Source organism: Cervus elaphus, chromosome X (assembly GCF_910594005.1).
Source record: "Cervus elaphus chromosome X, mCerEla1.1, whole genome shotgun sequence".
Classification (NCBI taxonomy): Eukaryota; Metazoa; Chordata; class Mammalia; order Artiodactyla; family Cervidae; genus Cervus; species Cervus elaphus.
In genome coordinates, this window is record NC_057848.1 from 24,953,507 (window position 1) to 24,973,708 (window position 20,202).

The following is a 20,202-nucleotide window of genomic DNA, read 5'->3' on the forward strand; positions in this document are numbered from 1 at the left end:
AAATAAAGAAAAAAAAAAATATACCAACGCTTAAAATAACATAGATAGGTCTGGGAATGACAAAGATATCTATAGAGACAAAGATAGAAAAGTCAGAAATAGACAAAATAATGAAGGCTTAGTTTGGGTTTTAAGCAAGAAAGTATCATCTTAGGAATGTTGAATACAGATTTAAGGAGGGACAAACTAGAAGCAGAAAAACCAGTTGTGGTTTAGTCACTCAGTCGTGTCCAACTCTTTGCAACCCCATGGACTGCAGCCTGCCAGGCTCCTCTGTCCATAGAATTCTCCAGGCAAGAATACTGGAGTAGGTTGCCATTCCCTTCTCCAGGGGATCTTCCTGACCCAGGGATCAAACCCGTGTCTCCTGTGCTGCAGGTGATCTGCATTGCAGGTGGATTCCTTACCGACTGAGCCACCAGGGAAGCCAAAAAACCAGTTAGAAGGAGGTCATTAGGAATGAGAAACAATGAATGCCTGAACAAATACTATGATGAATGTGGAGAGAGGAGACTGAAATACCTCTTGTAGCAGAATGGCAAAGATTTGGTGAAGAAGTCAAATGTGATTCTGAAGTTTTAAGGTCAGCCAGCTGAATGACTGGTGATGCTATTAATGAAAGAAAGAAATAGCAAGAAGGTCAGATTTCAGGAAGAAATGATTTTCATACAGTAAAATGGAACTTTTTCTTTTGGTATATAGTAATAACACTGGAAAAGACCCTGATGCTGGGAAAGATTGAAGGTGGGAGGAGAAGGGGATGACAGAGGATGAGATGGTTGGATGGCATCACCAACTCGATGGACAAGAGTTTGAGTAAGCTCCGGGTGTTGGTGATGGACAGGGAAGCCTGGCGTGCTGCAGTTCATGGGGTCACAAAGAGTCGGAAATGACTGAGTGAACTGAACTGACTAAAATAAAAGATATCTTTGATTGGGATGACAGAACATGATTATAGGAAAGAAACCAAGGTAGAAGCTTAAAAAGAAAGAAACAACTCAGTGATGGATACTTACTCCAAATGAGACCAGGTAGGACTGGGTAAGGGTGCAGGTAGAAAGACATAGCAGATGAGTAACACTGCTTTCTTGCAGTATAACCACATTTTCACTGGATTACATAGTCTATCTTCCCTTAGAGTTAGATATGGCTATGTGATAAGTTCTGCCTGATAAAATGTGAGTAGAAAGTACATACCCTGCTTCCCAGTCTTGCCTCTAAAAAGATGACACATGCTTTCCTTGAGCATTTTCCTGGGAACTGACTAGAAACACGATTGTTAAGCCCAGCAAATTTTTTAAGAAACCCTAAAGCCATACTCACAAGCAACTGGGGTCATTTAACCCCCAGGAAACTTCTCAGACCCTAAACTACACCAGCAAGTAGTAGACTACAGAACCTGTACAGTTCCCAAAGATGACAAACTCACTAATACCCATTTTGGACGTGGCCACCGAGGATAATGTACCAGGAAGAGTCTCCGGGAGAACAAAGGGAGAAAAGATGAAGAAATTCTTCCAGCAAAGCAGAACCACTCCTGGGTCAGAACAGGAGTCTCTGAAATTGCTGTGGGGTAGTTATTTGAATCCTGCTGGGAAGCAGTGACATCTACATGTCAATAGGCCACAGGAGTCACCCCTGGGTATGATGGAGAGGACCGTATCATCCAGATTGTCTGGACCTGGAGTTGGACAAAGCGATAAGATAAATTTTGGGGGCCACTTCCTGCAGAGAGGAAGTGTGTTCTTTGGGAAGAAGAGTACATCCAAATATTTTGGAGGCCCAGAACAGTAGACTGGAAGATTGTGAGCTGTCTCCTGATACCCTATAACTTCTTCCAGAGTAATGGAGTTTTAGCTGAGCACATGGCTACATAGCTACAAATGACAAATTCTAGTCTCCATTTCCAGCTAGGTCAGCTACATAATGATGTCGTGAACAATACTATCAGCCACTTCTGGACTGTACCTTAAAAAATACCAGAACTGAAGAAGCTGCCTTGGCCAGAATTGGAAGGCACTAATTAAAACTGGCAGAGCCACTCCAACAGTCCCAAAGTCCTCATCTCTGGGTTATCTCATAAATTAACACGGTCTTTTAGGATCTCTCTGTTGCAGTAGCTTACACTAAATCCTAAATGATACAAGGAGTTAGTTCTGGAAACCAGCAAGGACCTCCTCCTGAGATAGGGTCTAAAGAAATTAGGATGAGTTAGGTAGCAAAAGATTTTTTAAGTATTAAGGAGGAAGGCTGAGGCAATATTTATGATTACTAAGATTTCCCACCTATGCCCCCTTCAATTCATTCTCCAACCAGCCACAACAGTGATCTTTCTAAAGCAAAATCTTACCATGTCATACCCCAGCTGGAAATGTTCAATGCCTTCCCACTGCCCATTGTGCAATGTACAACCCCTTAGCATGGCCTATGAGGCCCTATAGGACTTCTCTTCTGTCAATCTCTCTAGCTTTATTTTCATGATGTTGGGCACCAGTCACAGAGAATCACCCAAAGTTCGCTAAATATGCACTATGAGCTCATGTCTCCATACTTTTCTACCAGCTGTTCCTTCTACCTGGAATACCACCCCCCTACCCACTACCTTCTACTCTCTACTATAATTATCTATGAATTTGACCATCTACTTCATTAAACTATAACCTCCTTTAAACAACAAGGACAAATACTGAGTAATTTCTTGTATCTCCAGCACCACCAAAGTGTCTGGTGACAGTCAAATGCTCAGTAAATATTTACAGAAAGAATGAACAAATAATTATTATTTATCATAACTATATCAAGTTTTACATATCCTAGAGCTCTATAGCAGAGTCACTTTTACATCTAACATTTCCATATTGTTCTTTAAAATACGAGTATCACTTAGGTGACAGAATAAAATAATTTTTAGTTAAATTTAAAATTAATAGAACCAGACATTTTCTAAGCTGGTAAAGATTATTGTTCTGTCAGCTTATTCAAATTATCTACTGAGAAGCTTGCTTTTCTAGTTTTCTACTGTTCTGAGTATAATAATATAATTCACTTCTTTTACCCGCTACCCACACAGAGCAGAACTCACTTGCCATGTGAGTACGTTAGTTTGTTATTTTCAGAAGGTATCTTGGCCAGAATCTGCTCTGTCACCTCCAGGAAGTTGCCTCCACACCAAGCATGTTTGGCAAGGATAGTGGTTCCCCTGGCAACGACAGCAAAAAGAATGGCCATGGCTTCAATCTATCAAAAAAAAAAAAAAAAAAGACACATAAGACTTAGAATATTTCTTTGACATAATCTTTCAAAAGTAACTTACTATCATTTACCAACATCCATCTGGAGACAATATTGAACAGACTTAACAGGGTCACAGTCTTGTACAAGCCTAAAACACACTGATGTGCATTCAAATATAGAGACAAATCAAATGGATACACATATATACTTTTATGTATATGTGTGTGTATACACAATGCAATGCACATGATACATACATATACACACAATTACACTGATAGATAGGCTGCATTTGCAAATTATACAGCACAGATATCACCCCCTGAAAAGCAATGACTATAGATGGCAAAGGGACAAAAAGATATCTTCATCCTTTAATGAAGTGATCTCATCTTGAAAATTTTATCCTAGGGAAATAGTTCAATAAAAGTTAGAATCTAGATTCACAAATACATGTATTATCAACAATAATATCCCATATTATTAAGTACTTACTATATACCAGGCACAATTTTAAGCACTTTACATTTATTAACTCATTTAATCCTTACATCAATTAAATTAATACCCTATTATGACACTTACAGTAAAATGAGGAAACTTAAGGATAGATGACTTAGATAATTTATCCAGAATTACAGAACTAAAATTACAGTGGCAAAAGTTGTGATTTAAACTGAGGAAATATGATTCTAGAACCCACAATTTTATCTATATACTGTATACTGCCTCTACTATGAAGGCATTAAACATCACAGAAACAAAGTGAAAATAACCCAAATCTTCCACAAGAGAGGAATGGTTCTATAAATTATTGTAAGATCTTTTATAAACAAAATATTTCAAAAAAAAATACAGTATGAGTTTAACACTATAGTAATACCTCGGAGATAATGCAGATTCAGTTCTAGACTACCACAATAAAGCAAATATAACAATAAAACAAGTAATATGAATGTTCTGCTTTCCCAATGTATACAGAAGATATGTTTATAATATGCTGTAGTCTACTAAGTGTGCAATAGCATTATATCTAAAAAAATAATATACATGTCTTAAATAAAAATACTTAATTGTTAAAAAATGCTAACCATCATGTGAGCCTTCAGCAAGTCATAGTAGTAACATCAGAGATGACTGATCACAGATCACCATAACAAATAAAATGAAAAAGTTTGAAATATTGTAAGAATTATTAAAATGTTACACAGGAACACGAAATGTGCAAAATATCATTGGAAAAGTGATGCTGACAGACCTGTTCAATGCAGAGTTGCTACAAACCTTTGATTTGTTTAAAAAAAAAGGCAATATCCATGAAGCACAATATAGCATACTTCAATAAAAAGAGGTCTGCCCATATTTTCCTCACGTTTATGAATTTATACTATCTTTCCCCATAGAACAGTCAGGTTTCTCTTATTTAATGCCATAAACTTATAAAAGGGATGAACAAATGTCTTCCTATTCTTCAACTAACTCTTCAACCTAATGCTACTTGTTAACATGTTCCATTTCATCCAATAAGCCAGAGTCATCCTGGGTGGCAGAGTGAGAATCCCTTATTAAAACTTCAAATCCCTGGTATAATCTGAAATTCTGATTCAAGTAGGCCTGAGGTAGGGCCCTGAACATTTAAGCCAACCCAGTCTAGATGCAGGTGATTCACAGGACCACATTTTGTGAAACACAGCAATTATATTGAGGTGAGGGAATCCACTGATTCCCTCTTGGAATGTCCTTGGTAAGAAGGACACTATACAGAAGTGCTCATCTGTCTCTTGAGCTGAACTCCTCTTGAGGTCTCTTCATTTCACTCTCTATATGAAAGTGTTTCCAGGGTTGTGTTCTCAGCCATCTTCTTCCTGGGTTTCTCCAAACACATATGTAGTAGCATGTCTTAATTTCCAAATGACTCGCTCATACATTATATCCCTTGATTCTAAAAGCCTCAACTGGTGGAGGAATAGGATGGGGAAACCACTTTCTCCCCCACAAATTCATCAAAAGATCATTTGAATGCTGAGCAACTTCCACAAAACAACTTCTGAACGCTGGCAGAGGACACCGAGCACCCAGAAAGGCAGTCCATTCTCTATGAAAGGAGGTAGGACAAAATATAATAGAAAAAAAGAGAGACAAGAGTCAGGGATGGAGACCCATCCCGGGGAGGGAGTCGTGAAGGAGGAGAAGTTTCCAAACACCAGGAAACCCTCTCACTGGCGGGTCTGTGGGGAGTTTGGAATCTCAGAGGGCAACATAACCAGGAGAAAGAAAAAGAAAACCCACAGAATACAAGCCTAACTGCAACTGCCAGTGGAAGAAGTAGCCCAGATGCTCGCATCTGCCAGCAGCGAGGAGGTGCTGAACAGGGAGGTGCGGGCAGCATTGCTTAGGGTAAGGACAGGGCCTGAATGCCCTGAGGGCAATCTGAGGGAGCTAAGGTGAGATAGCAACCCAAACCATGGGATAGCCAGAGAGAGGAAAAAAGAGAGAGAGAGAACTTCCCCACAAAAAGTTCTAACCTAATGCACAGCCTGGCCAGCCCACAGAACAAAGACTGAATAATCACCAAAAGAGAGCTGGCTGGCTGCGGACCGGCCCCTCACCCTCCGGAGGCAGAGAGGCAGGAGTGCAACAGCCATAGCCTGAAGGCGAGGGGCCATCTCAGTCCCAGAGACGGCATCCTCCACCAAACTGTGAGCAGGCTCCCAGTTGCTAACCACATCTTCCTGGGATCCTGGACAGTTGACATCTGCCAGGAGGATCACAGCCTAACATCAACCCCCCAGAGGAGACACACGGCACACCTGAGATGGTGCTCTCACAGTGCACCCGGGAAACCAAGGCACCAGGACCAGGGAGGAGATTAAGATGAACAGCCCACATGGGACAGTGCGCTCACTAAGAACCTGGTCACCTGAGCTGCTTGGACCTGGGAAGGGCACAAAACGCAGGGCCTGCTTTGGACAGTTCCCCTGCAGAGCAACCTGGAGCCTGAGCAGTGTAGACTGGGAAAGCACAGGCCATCGCGAGCTGGGGCAAACCCAGTGTGGTACATACACTGCGAGCACTCCCCACACACACCAGTGATATCTGTTTGCCATGTTCCTCCCTCCCCACAACATAACTGAACAAGTGAGCCTAAATAACTGACCACCTTCACCTCCTTCTGTCAGGGCGGAAATTAGACACTGAAGAGACTTACAGACAAACAGAAGATGCCAAAATAAAGAAAGAACAGGGAGCCACTCTAAAAGTTACAGGTGCAACAGATTAAAACCCTGTAGTTAGCACTGACTAAGCATTGGAAGGGGCCTATAGACCTTGAGAAGAAATATAAGCTGGGACAAGGAACTATCTGAAACTGAATTGACCCCACACTGCCCTCAGCAGCTCCAGACAAATTCCTAGATATATTTTACTATTAACATGTTTTAACTTTTTAAAAATTTTTTATTTTTAAATTCTTTATTACTCCCTTAATTTTCATTTTTATAATCTACCATTACCTTGCAAAAAAATACTCTATTTTTAAAGCAAATTCCACATATATATTTTTTATAATTTTTGTGCTTTTGTTTAGTACTTTTAATATTGTTTTTTGAGAGTCTAACCTCTACTCTAGATTATTAATCCTTGCTTTTTGTTATTTGTTATCAATTTTGTACCTTTAACAATCTAATCTTCCATACCCGTTTTTACTTAGGGGTGTGATTACTGGCTTGATTCCTCTCTCCCCTTTAGACTCGCCTTTTTCTCCCACAGGTCACCTCTATCTCTTCCCTCCCCCTTCTCTTCTCTACCTAAATCTGTGAATCTCTTTGGGTATTCCAGGCTGTGGAGAGCACATGGGGAATTGATTACTGGCTAGATTGCCCTCTCCTCTTTTGACTCCCTCCATTCTCCTCCTGGTCACTTCTGTCTCCCTCATCCCTCTTCTCTTCTCCATGCAACTCCGTGAATCTCTCTGGGTGTCCCCCACTGTGGAGAATCTTTTCACCATTAACCTAGATGTTTTATCATCAGTGCTGTGTGGATGGAGAAGTCTTGAGGCTACTGTAAGAATAAGACTGAAAGCCAGGGGCAGGAGGCTTAAATCCAAAACTTGAGAACACCAGAGAACTTCTGACTTCAGGGAACATTAATCAACAAGAGCTCATCCAAAAGCCGCCATACCTACACTGAAACCAAGCTCCACCCAAGAGCCAACAAATTCCAGAGTAAGACATACCGCGCTGATTCTCCAGCAATGCAGGAACATAACCCTAAGCATTAATATACAGGGGGCAAAAAGTCACACCAAACCCACAGACACCTCAAAACTCACTACTGGACACTTCATTGCAGTCCAGAGAGAAGAAATCCAGCTCCACCCACCAGAACATGGATGCAAACTTCCCTAACCAGGAAACCTTGACAAGCCACTAGTCCAACCCCACCCACAGGGAGGAACCTCCACAATAAAAAGGAACCACAAACTTCCAGCCTACAGAAAGGCCACCCCAAACACAGCAATCTAAACAAAATGAAAAGGCAGAGAGGAATAGTCAGCAGGTAAAGAAACATGATAAATGCCCACCAAACCAAACAAAAGAGAAGGAGACAGGGAGTCTACCTGAAAAAGAACTCAGAATAATGACAGTAAAGATGACCCAAAATCTTCAAAACAAAATGGAGTTACAGACAAATACACTAGAGACAAGGATTGAGAAGATGCAAGAAATATTTAACAAGGACCTAGCAGAAATAAAAGAGAGTCAATCAATAATGAATAATGAAAACTGAGGTCAATAGCACCTGGAGGGAACCAACAGTAGAATAACTGAGGCAGAGGATAGAATAAGTGAGGTGGAAGATAGAATGGTGGAATTAAATGAAGCATAGAGGAAAAAAGGAGTAAGAATTAAAAGAAATGAGGACAACCTCAGAGACCTCTGGGACAATGTTAAACGCCCCAACGTTCAAATCACAGAAGTCCCAGAAGAAGAAGACAAAAAGAAAAGCCATGAGAAAATACTTGAGGAGATAATAGTTGAAAACTTCCATAAAATGGGGAAGGAAATAGCCACCCAAGTCCAAGAAACCCAGAGGGTCCCAAACAGGATAAACCCAAGGCAAAACACCCCAAGACACATATTAATCAAATTAACAAAAATCAAACACAAAGAACACAAATTAAAAGCAGCAAGGGAAAAGCAACAAATAACACACAAGGGGATCCCCATAAGGATAACAGCTGATCTTTCGATGGAAACTCTTCAAGCCAGAAGGGAATGGCAGGATATACTTAAAGTGATGAAAGAGAAAAACCTACAACCCAGATTACTATACCCAGCAAGGATCTCATTCAAATATGAAGGAGAAATCAAAGCTTTACAGACAAGCAAAAGCTGAGAGAATTCAGCACCACCAAACCAGCTCTTCAACAAATGTTAAAGGATCTTCTCTAGACAGGAAACAAAGAAAAGGTTTATAAACTCAAACCTAAAACAACAAAGTAAACAGCAAAGGGATTCTACTTATCAATAATTACCCTAAATGTAAATGGGTTGAATGCCCCAACCAAAAGACAAAGACTGACTGAATGGATACAAAAACAAGACCCCTATATATGCTGTCTACAAGAGACCCACTTCAAAACAAGGGGCACATATAGACTGAAAGTGAAGGGCTGAAAAAAGATATTTCACACAAAGGGAGACCAAAAGAAAGCAGGTGTAGCAATACTCATATCAAATAAAATAGACTGTGAAATAAAGATCATGTAAAGAGACAAAGAAGGACACTACATAATGATAAAGGATCAATCCAAGAAGAAGATATAACAATTATAAATATATAGGCACCCAACATAGGAGCACTGCAATATGTAAGGCAAATGCTAACAAGTATGAAAGGGGAAATCAACAGTAATACAATAATAGTCAAAGACTTTAATACCCCACTCACACCTATAGATAGATCAACTAAACAGAAAATTAGCAAGGAAACACAAACTTTAAACGATCCATTGGACCACTTAGACCTAATTGATATCTATAGGACACTTCACCCCAAAACAATGCATTTCACCTTTTTCTCAAGTGCACACGGAACATTCTCCAGGACAGATCACATCCTGGGCCATAAATCTAGCCTTGGTAAATTCAAAAAAATTGAAATCATTTCAAGCATCTTTTCTGATCACAATGTGGTAAGATTAGATGTCAACTACAGAAAAAAAAACTGTTAAAAATACAAACATATGGAGGCTAAACAACATGCTTCTGAATAACCAACAAATCACAGAAGAAATCAAAAAAGAAATCAAAATATGCCTAGAAACAAACAAAAATGAAAACACAACAACCCAAAACCTAAGGGACTCAGTAAAAGCAGTGTTAAGGGGAAGGTTCTTAGCAATACAAGCTTACCTTAAGAAAGAAGAGAAAAATCAAATAAACAACCTAACTTTATACCTAAAGCAACTAGAAAAAGAAGAAATGAGAACCCCAGGGCTAGTAGAAGAAAAGAAATCATAAAAATCAGGGCAGAATACTGTATTGGTGTTTTTCTTTCTGGCTTACTTCACTCTGTATAATGGGCTCCAGTTTCATCCACCTCATTAGAACGGATTCAAATGAATTCTTTTTAATGGCTGAGTAATATTCCATGGTGTATATGTACCACAGCTTTCTTATCCATTCGTCTGCTGATGGGTATCTAGGTTGCTTCCATGTCCTGGCTATTATAAACAGTGCTGCGATCAACATTGGGGTACACATGTCTCTTTCAGATCTGGTTTCCTCGGTGTGTATGCCCAGGAGTGGGATTGCTGGGTCATATGGCAGTTCTTTTTCCAGTTTTTTAAGGAATCTCCACACTGTTCTCCATAGTGGCTGTACTAGTTTGCATTCCCACCAACAGTGTAAGAGGGTTCCCTTTTCTCCACATCCTCTCCAGCATTTATTGCTTGTAGACTTTCGGATAGCAGCCATTCTGACTGGCATGTAATGGTACCTCATTGAGGCTTTTTTTTGCTTTTTTTTTTGTTTTTTTTTTTTTCTCACTGAGGTTTTGATTGGACTCCATGGGAGAAAGTGAGGGTGGGATGATCTGAGAGAATAGTATTGAAACATGTATATTATCAAGTGTGAAACAGATTGCCAGTCCAGGTTGGATGCATGAGACAAGTGCTCAGGGCTGGTGCACTGGGATGACCCAGAGGGATGGGATGGGGAGGAAGGTGGGAGGGTGGTTCAGGATGGGGAACACATGTAAATCCATGGCTGATTCATGTCAATGTATGGCAAAAACCACTACAATATTGTAAAGTAATTAGCCTCCAACTAATAAAAATAAAGGAAAAAACAAAACCAACAAAAAAAATTAGGGCAGAAATAAATGAAAAAGAAACAAAGGATAATATAGCAAAAATCAACAAAACTAAAAGCTAGTTCTTTGAGAGGATAAATAAAATAGACAAGCCATTAGCCAGACTCATCAAGAAAAAAAAGGGAGACGAATCAAATCAACAAAATTAGAAATGAAAATGGAGAAATCACAACAGACAACACAGAAATACAAAGGATCATAAGAGACTACTATTACCAACTATATGACAATAAGATAGACAACTTGGAAGAAATGGACAAATTCTTAGAAAGTATAACCTTCCAAAATTGAACCAAGAAATAGAAAATCTTAACAGACCCATCACAAGCACAGAAAACAAAACTGGAATCAAAAATCTTCCAACAAAGAAAAGCCTGGGACCAGAAAGCTTCACAGCTGAATTCTACCAAAAATTTAGAGAAGAGCTAACACCTATCCTACTCAAACTCTTCCAGAAAACTGCAGAGGAAGGTAAACTTCCAAACTCATTCTGAGGCCACCATCACCCTAATACCAAAACCAGACAAAGATGCCACAAAAGAAAACTACATGCCAATATCACTGATGAACATACATGCAAAAATCCTCAACAAAATTCTTGCAAACAGAATCATACAGAAACAACATATTAAAAAGATCATACATCATGACCAAGTGGGCTTTATCCAGGGATGCAAGGATTCTTTAGTATTCACAAATCAATCAATGTGATACACCACATTAACAAATTGAAAGATAAAAACCATATGATTATCTCAATAGATGCAGAGAAAGCCTTTGACAAAATTCAACATCCATTTAGGACAAAAATCCTCCAGAAACCAGGCACAGAAGGAATATACATAAACATAATAAAAACCATATATGATAAACCCACAGCAAACATCCTCAATGGTGAAAAAATGAAAGCATTTCCCATAAAGTCAGGAACAAGACAAGGGTGCCCACTCTCACCACTACTATTCAACATAATTTTGGAAGTTTTACCCACAGCAATCTGAGAAGAAAGAGAAATAAAAGGAGCCCAGATTGTAAAAGAAGTAGTAAAACTCTCACTGTTTGCAGATGACATGATCCTCTACATAGAAAACCCTAAAGACACCACCAGAAAATTACTAGAGCTAACTAATGAATATAGTAAAGTTGCAGGATATACAATTAACACACAGAAATCCCTTGCATTCCTATACACTGAGAAAACAGAAAGAGAAATTAAGGAAAAATTCCATTCACCACTGTGACAAAAAGAATACTTAGGAATAAATCTACATAAAGAAACCAAAGGCCTATATATAGAAAACTATAAAACACTGATGAAAGAAATCAAAGATGACACAAATAGATTGAGAAATATACCATGTTCATGGATCAGAATAATCAATTAAGTGAAAATGAGTATACTACCCAAAGCAAACTATAGATTCAATGCAATCCCTATCAAGCTACCAATGGTATTTTTCACAGAACTAGAACAAATAATTTCACAATTTGTATGGAAATACATAAAACCTCAAATAGCCAAAGCAATCTTGAGAAAGAACAATGGAACTGGAGGAATCAACCTGCCTGACCTCAGACTATACTACAAAGAAAGCTACAGTCATCAAGACAGTATGGTACTGGCACAAAGACAGAAATATAGATCAATGGAACAAAATAGAAAGCCCAGAGATAAATCCATGCACCTATGGACAACCTATTTTTGACAGGCAAAGATATACAGTGGAGAAAAGACGATCTCTTTTAACAAGTGGTGCTGGGAAAACTGGTCAACCACTTGTAAAAGAATGAAACTAGAACACTTTCTAACACCATACACAAAAATAAACTCAAAATGGATTAAAGATCTCATTGTGAGACCAGAAACTATAAATCTCCTAGAGGAAAACATAGACAAAACACTCTCCGACATAAATCACAGCAGGATCCTCTATGACCCACTTCCCAGAGTAATGAAAATAAAAGCAAAAATAAACAAATGGGACCTAATTAAACTTAAAAGTTTTACACAACAAAGGAAACTATAAGGTGAAAATACAGCCTTCAGAAAGGGAGAAAATATAGCAAACGAAGCAACTGACAAAGAATTAATCTCAAAAATATACAAGCAGCTCCTGTAGCTCAATTCCAGAAAAATAAATGACCCAATCAAAAAATGGGCCAAAGAACTCAACAGACATTTCTCCAAATAAGACTAACAAACACATGAAAAGATGCTCAACATCACTCATTATCAGAGAAATGCAAATCAAAACCATAATGAGGTACCATCTCAGGCCGGTCAGAAGGGCTGCTATCAAAAAGTCTACAAACAATGAATGTTGGAGAGTGTGTGGAGAAAAGAGAATGCTCTTTCACTGTTGGTGGGAATGCAAACTAGTACAGCCGCTATGGAGAACAGTGTGGAGATTTCCTAAAAAACTGGAAATAGAACTGCCATATGACCCAGCAATCCCACTGCTGTGCATACACACCGAGGAAACCAAAATTGAAAGAGACACATGTACCCCAATGTTCACTGCAGCACTGTTTACAATAGCTAAGACATGGAGGCAACCCAGATGTCCATCGGCAGATGAATGGATAAGAAAGCTGTGGTACACAATGGAATATTACTCAGCTATTAAAAAATGCATTTGAATCCGTTCTAATGAGGTGGATGAAACTGGAGCCCATTATGCAGAGTGAAGTAAGTCAGAAAGAAAAACACCAATATAGTATATTAACACATATATGTGGAATTTAGAAAGATGGTAACGATGACCCTATATGCAAGACAGCAAAAGAGACACAGATGTAAAGAACAGACTTTTGGACTCTGTGGAAGAAGGCGAGGGTGGGATAATCTGAGAGAATAGCACTGAAACATGTATGTTATCATATGTGAAACAGACCACCAGTCCAGGTGTGATGCATGAGACAGGGAGCTCAGGGCCAGTGCACTGGGATGACCCTGAGGGATGGGATGGGGAGGGAGGTGGGAGGGGCATTCAGGACGGGGAACACATGCACACCCATGGCTAATTCATGTCAATGTATAGCAAAAACCACTACAATATTGTAAAGCAATTAGCCTCTAATTAAAATAAATTAATGTTTTTCAAAAAAGCCTTATCTGACCCTCTAACATGCTCCAGGTACTGCTCCATTTCTTAAAATCATTTACACACTATCACTGCATCTCTATCTCCTTGTAGTTCTTCAGCTTCCTATAATCTGGCTTTTGCTCCCAACACTCTAGAAAACCATGCCTGTGAAGATCACCGACAGTCTCTACATAGCAAAATTCTGTATTCACTTCTCTATTCTCACCTCAATTGATCTCTCAAGAGTACTCAACACAGCTAAATAACCCTCCTTCTGGAAACACTCCTACAGGTCTGGCTGCTCCTTCTGTCTCCCTGCTGAATCCTCCTTTGCTAGCTGACCTCTAAATGCTGACTTCCCATGGGGATTGGTTCTGCACTCTCTTATCCCTAGATAAGCTCATCTAGACCTGCCATATTAAACATGCGTTCTTTGCAGAAGACACATTGCATACAGAAAAAAACAAAAGGCATAACTAAAGCTGAGGGAAAAACCGAAGACAAAACCCAAGGTATACCAAATAGTTGAGGCAAAGGTAGATGAATAGAGACCCACAAAGAAGACAGAGGAGGACCAACCAGGAAAGTGAGAGGAAAGCCGGGAAAGTGTGGTGATCTTGAAGCCAAAGGGGAAAAAAAAAAAAACAAAACTTCAAGAAGGAACAAGTGTCACCTCCCAGCTCTGTTCACTGATAGACAGTATTAAGACTGTAAAACAGTCACTGAATTTTTACAAGGAAGGAGTCCATTGGCAAGGGTCAAAGATACATGCTGTGGAGTGGAACAAAAACACAAAAGATAAACAGAGATGACAAATCATATGGTTCCTGAGACAAAGATTAAAAAGTAGCAGCCTTCAAGAAGAAAACTGAGTTTAGCAACAATACAAAGATATCTAGGGTCTTAGTGGACCATAAGTTCTTTATGAAGGGTTATGAGGTAATTGCTTAAAATGCTTATGCTTATGAAATCTTAAAATTACATTAAGTAACAGAGTGTCTTGATCTCTTTAAGTACTCTTGCCATTATACCCTGTGTTGGTTAGAACGCATGCGTAATACTGAGTTCAATTCTGGGACAGTCTATTAAGACTAGACAGAAGTGCAAAGTATGGTGAGAGACCTGGAGACTGTTATCACCCGAAAAATGGCTAGAGGAACTAGAAATATTAAACATGAAAAAGACTTAGATGGAATGTGACAGCAATCTTCAAGTTTATATAAAGTGTGATCCAACGGCTCTGCAGGTAAAGAATCCATCCGTAATGCAGGAGACACAGGGGATAAGGGTTCCATCCCTGGGTCGGGAAGATCCCCTGAAGGAAGACATGGCAACCCACTGCAGTATCCTTGCCTGGGAAATTCCATTGACAGAGGAACCTGGCAGGTCACAGTCCATATGGTCACAAAAGAGTCTGACATGACTGAGCAACTAAGCACAAGCATAACAAATCACCTAGAAGGGGGATGACATTATTTGGAGTATAACTAGGAACAGTGAATATAAGGATAGCTATGGAAGCTATGCATACAGCATTTTAGTCAATTAAAAAAGTCCTCAATTTTAAAAATGCCTGGCTATTACATACTGGGTAGAAAGCCACAGAAACTTTTTTTCCTCTCAGATGTCACTAACAAGCATTTCTTATTCTCTCCTATATTGCTAAAACTCACACCTATAATCAAGTCTCACTTGATTGTACCCCCACTACAATCCTCTTTCAACAGAATCTGTAATATCTAAAGGAATACTGGGATAATGGAAACAACTATGGTACAAAGAATATTGCATATGAAGTCAGAAAACATGGTTCTGCTAATAATGAAGAGTATGTGAATGACCGATAAATGATGAAGCACTATATAAGATCATAGTCAAGAAAAAAAAGAATTAAATTCTAAGCCATAGAAAGAAGAGAAAAAAAAAGATAATGGAATATAAAGGAAAGTCGTCTTACCACAGTTCTTCCCTGTTCTCCTACTCACTCCTTAGTTAGTCCCACAGCCATTAACCCTATTCCACTACATTTCTGCTAAGAATCCTGAATGAGTTTCCTGGGGCTTCTGTGACAAAATACCAAAAGATGCAAAGTTGAAAACAACAGAAATTTATTGTCTTATAGTTCTGGACGCCAGAAGCCCCAAATCAAGATGTTGGCAGGTGCACGTTCCCTCTAAAATCAGTAGAGGGGAATCCTTCCCTGTCTCTTCCTAGTTTCTGGTGGGTTTGCCAGAAATCCTTGGTGTTCCTTGCTGCATCCATGTCTTCACATGCGAGTCTCTGTATCTCTTCTCATAAGGACACCTACTCCAGTATGACCTCATTTTAACTTACATCTTAATTATATCTGCAAAGACCCTATTTCCAAATAAGGTCCCATTCACTGGTAGCAGGGGTCATCAGGATTCAACACATGTTTTTTGAGGACACAACAAACCCCCATCTTGGAAACTCACCATGCCTCCCAAATCATTCCTAGTCTCCCCCCTCTACATATTCATTATCACCCCAACTTGCCTCCCTGACCTCTCAAAAACCTCTATCTAATCCCTTTCCTTAATCATATTAGTGGCATGTCCTTAGAACAATGGACCAGAAGGGCAACCTCCAATTAAAAAGACCTGTTTCTTCTGCCTAGAAAGTTCCAAGGAAAGAACATTTTTGGTTCAGTTGCTGGGGTTACCCCCCCTCCCAAAAAAAAGATATACTATTGGGGAATCCAAGTGAGAATTCTGAATGCAGTTTTTTCTCATAGAGGAATTATTAGAAATTGTGGTGAAGGTCTTTCAGTCCATTAAATTAAAGGTTATATTAGATGCAACTGGTTGACCTAACAAGCGAAATGTCATGAATACCCTTATGTATAGAAAAAAATGCATCCAGACTTTCAAAAATCTTACAAAGGAATTTTTGGGTTATATCAATTTATAAGTAAAAGGCTGCTTGCATTTTTAAAAAATGCTAACAAAATAGCACAGCAACAATATAAATGCTCCACCTCAGTGGAAGCATCTTCAAATTGAAGTTGAAGTTGTTTTCAGAGAACTGAGTATTGAAAAAGGATCAGTCGGTGTTTGTCACACTCAAATCTAGGTGGTAGAGAATTTTTTTAATTGTTATTTTTATTTTGATAACATTAAAAATATATAAAGTATCCTGGATTATCTACACATATACCCATTAAATGAGTGATGGCACACAATTCAGTGCTGCGTTTGAATTACAAAGGCATAGGTGCCAAGAAATTCCCTAAAATAACAGTGCTTAATTTTTAATGTACTGGAAGCATGTCTGGCTGCTATTAGGTTGGCACATCCTAAAATCATAATGACAATCATGACTCAAGCACTCTTGTATTCCTGCTGTGTTTTTAAATCTGTTATAGAGACAAAATTTATCTCTTGCAGTAATGATTTACAAGAGCTGAGACTTTTATCTGGTAGTCTGAAAATGACAGTGTGGAAAAATAACTAACACATAAACTATCTCAAGCTAAGCAGAAAATAATACTGAAAGGTGTCTGTATCAAGTGGAAACCAAGTAATTACAATGTGCTATATGAATAAAGGTAGTGCAACTATTCAAACAGAACAAAGAAACAGAAAAATTAACTTGCCACATAGTGCCTGGTAATGGCCAATGCTAAATCAAAAGAAAGCATTCCGTATCATTAATTGTATTACTGCATGGAGATGTATTATGTTTAATCCTTACAACAGTTTATTAGCAGGATGTTTCACAGAGTATATGTTAAGAAAATTAAATTTTCCACCCTTGTATCATGTGCCATACTGTTAAACTGGCCCATTAAATTAAATGCAGGGAGACATGGAAGGTGCTCAGGAAGGTGGTGCTAGTGGTAAAGAACCTGCCTGCCAATACATGAGACACAAGAGGCCCGGATTCGATCCCTAGGTGGGGAAGATCCCCTAGAGGAGGGTATGGCCACCCACCCTGGTATTCTTGCCTGGAGAATCCCATGAACAGAGGAGCCTGGTGGGCTAGTCCATGGGGTCATGAAGAGTGGGATGCAACTGAAGCGACTGAGCACACTGCATGGAACAAGAGAAGGCATAGAAGTGAGAACATGCTAGAGAAGGTTCATGAACTAGCTGGATGAGATGGAACGGTCGGCATTTGGCAAATGAGACGATTTAGGGATAAGGATAATGGCCATATGTAAAAACAAGGCCTTGCATAAATTAAGTACTTTGTATTTGCTCAAATAGTCTTTTGATTTCAGTTCAACACATGTTCTAAGCACTCAGTATAGCAGACATTGGAGGCATGAAGACCAGTGAGAAAGGATAGCTATACTCAACGGAGCCAGAGTACAATATGGAAGACAGAAAGAAACAAATAAATGCAATAAAATTTAAGAGTGAATAATCTAAGAATGTACACAACTGCTCAGAAGATTTCTTGTGATTATCTCATCTTGGACAATGAAAAAAAAATGCAGCTGTCAGACTGTATATTGGGAATTTCCTCAGTATACAATTATTTCTTCTTGGAAGAGAGGTCAAAGTGTATGTTTTATCCTCACTAGGTTCTCAAGACCCAGCACAGTGCCTTACATATAATAATCCCTCAAATATTTAATAAATTAATAAACACTGAGCATCTTTTGGTTTTATGGGGGCTTCCCTGGTGGCTCAGATGGTAAAGAATCTGCCTGCAATGCTGGAGACCCAGGTTCAATCCCTGGGAGGGGAAGACTCCCTGGAGAAGGGAATGGCTACCCACTCCAATATCCTTGCCTGGAGAATTCCATGGACAGAGGAGCCTGGTGCACTTCATGGGGTCACAAAGAGTTGGACACATCTGAGTGACTTTCATACACACACATAAATGGTAGATAACTTTATATCCAGTAGGACCTGGCAAGAACAATATTTTGATTACCAAGCTATCTCCCTAAGTAAGATAAATGAGTTGAGCTGAGAGTAATGCAGTCCTCAACTCTTCTCAGGGAGGAAATAAGCAAATGACAGAAAATCACCAATTGTGATGCAGTAACCTTGGAAGAGACAGAAGAATGAAGAACAATCATTTATATGGGAGAAAAAGAAGATATGTTTACGAAAATCCTGAAATCTGGTCTCAGATCAAGAATATTCTTGTTGGTATTGCAAATATTCTTTTGGGGTAATGCTCTGAGACCCAACCTAATCCTTGTCACTTTCTCAAGACAGGAGATTACCCTGTCAAGTAAAAAATACCTGTTCTATTTTGCATTCATCACCACCACCATATAACATCATCTTGATTCTTCCTGTTGGCCCCTTCCACACACTCACAAATATGTAAGCTACTGAGAGTAGCGATCTATCTTATTACCAGCTATATCCCCTGCAGTTAGAACAGCATCTAGCTCATATTAGCTGTTCAATAAATATTTGTAAAACATATGAGTGGCTCTGCTTTCAGTCACAGTTATTCAAAGTGAAAGAATGTCCCAAACATGACAGTATCCTCTGGGCTCAAGGATGAGACCATGAAGTTACAGGTAGCTGAAAGCAATTCATAAAACATAAAGATAACTGTTTGTGAGCGTTATGGAGGAGGGAGGTGTAAAGCATTTCCTCAAAAGTCTAGTATGCGTTTGGTTTGTTAAATATCGGCCAATAGTAATAACAAGAACGTCACCATACAGGTCTGACGCTGAGGAAATAAGTCTGGGCAGAGAGAGAGAGTTCCTATTTGAACTGAGGAAGAAGAAATGACAACACTGGGCCTTGGAGGAAGGGCTCGCAGAGGGTTACAAACCCAGAAGTAAAAGGTAAGGCAGAAAGTGACGTCATCGAAACTAGAGCGTAGAGAGTTTTTAGAAGATTCAAGAATCTCAAGAGATTCGAAAGCTACAAAGGGGTCTTGTGGAATACAAAGTGAGGGAAAACTTAACATTTTTTTTTCCCTTCTGTAAGAACTTGTGACGCATTCGGACTCTTTCGCTCGAGGCCTTTTTCGCTGCATAAAACGCACTTCACCCAAAGTGGACCTGTCTGACCATTCGAACTGTCGACACCAGAGAAGCCCTAGTCACCCTTCCATTGCCTCCTAATTCCACCTTCCCGTGGGCATCTCTGCGGTCCCCCTGCCGTCGTCTCCCCGCCTTCCACCCCGTTCTCCCCGCTGCTTTTACCTCTCCGGGCACCGTGCGAGAACTCGCCGCGTCAGGACAGAGCCGCTCGGGTCAGCACCGGGTCGCAGGCTACCCGTTCCCAGAGGAGGCTAGACCCGACGCCGCCGGCTTCCGCAAAAAAGCGCCCCGCCCGCGCGCGGCCCCCTGGGAATGTGAGCGCTCGTCCAATGGGAGCGAGAGGCGGGGCGGAGCCGGCGGTGTTCCCAGTCCTCGTACTTCCCAGGAGCCGCACTGCATCCTGGGAGTGGTAGTTTCGGCTGGCCTATCGCCTACGCTGTCGGCTGCCCCATCAACAATTCTCATCATCAACCACATCAAGCGCTATTCCGTTGAGAAAACGAGAGAAGGTAGGGCCACCAA

The 20,202-nt window shown here is 39.8% G+C and overlaps 1 protein-coding gene across 2 annotated transcripts in view; it reads right to left on the minus strand.

Annotated features, from left to right (window-relative positions):
- Positions 1 to 19,976, minus strand: part of VAMP7 (vesicle associated membrane protein 7) — a 76,897-nt gene extending 56,921 nt beyond the window's left edge. For both annotated transcript variants that reach the window (XM_043896244.1, XM_043896243.1), the window contains exons 1-2: positions 19,843 to 19,976; positions 3,083 to 3,237 (exon numbers count right to left, since the gene is read on the minus strand). In XM_043896244.1, coding sequence (XP_043752179.1) covers positions 3,083 to 3,228 — 146 coding nt within the window. In that variant the 5' untranslated portion in view covers positions 3,229 to 3,237; positions 19,843 to 19,976. The remainder of the gene's footprint in view (positions 1 to 3,082; positions 3,238 to 19,842) is intronic.
- Positions 19,977 to 20,202: the final 226 nt, after the last annotated feature.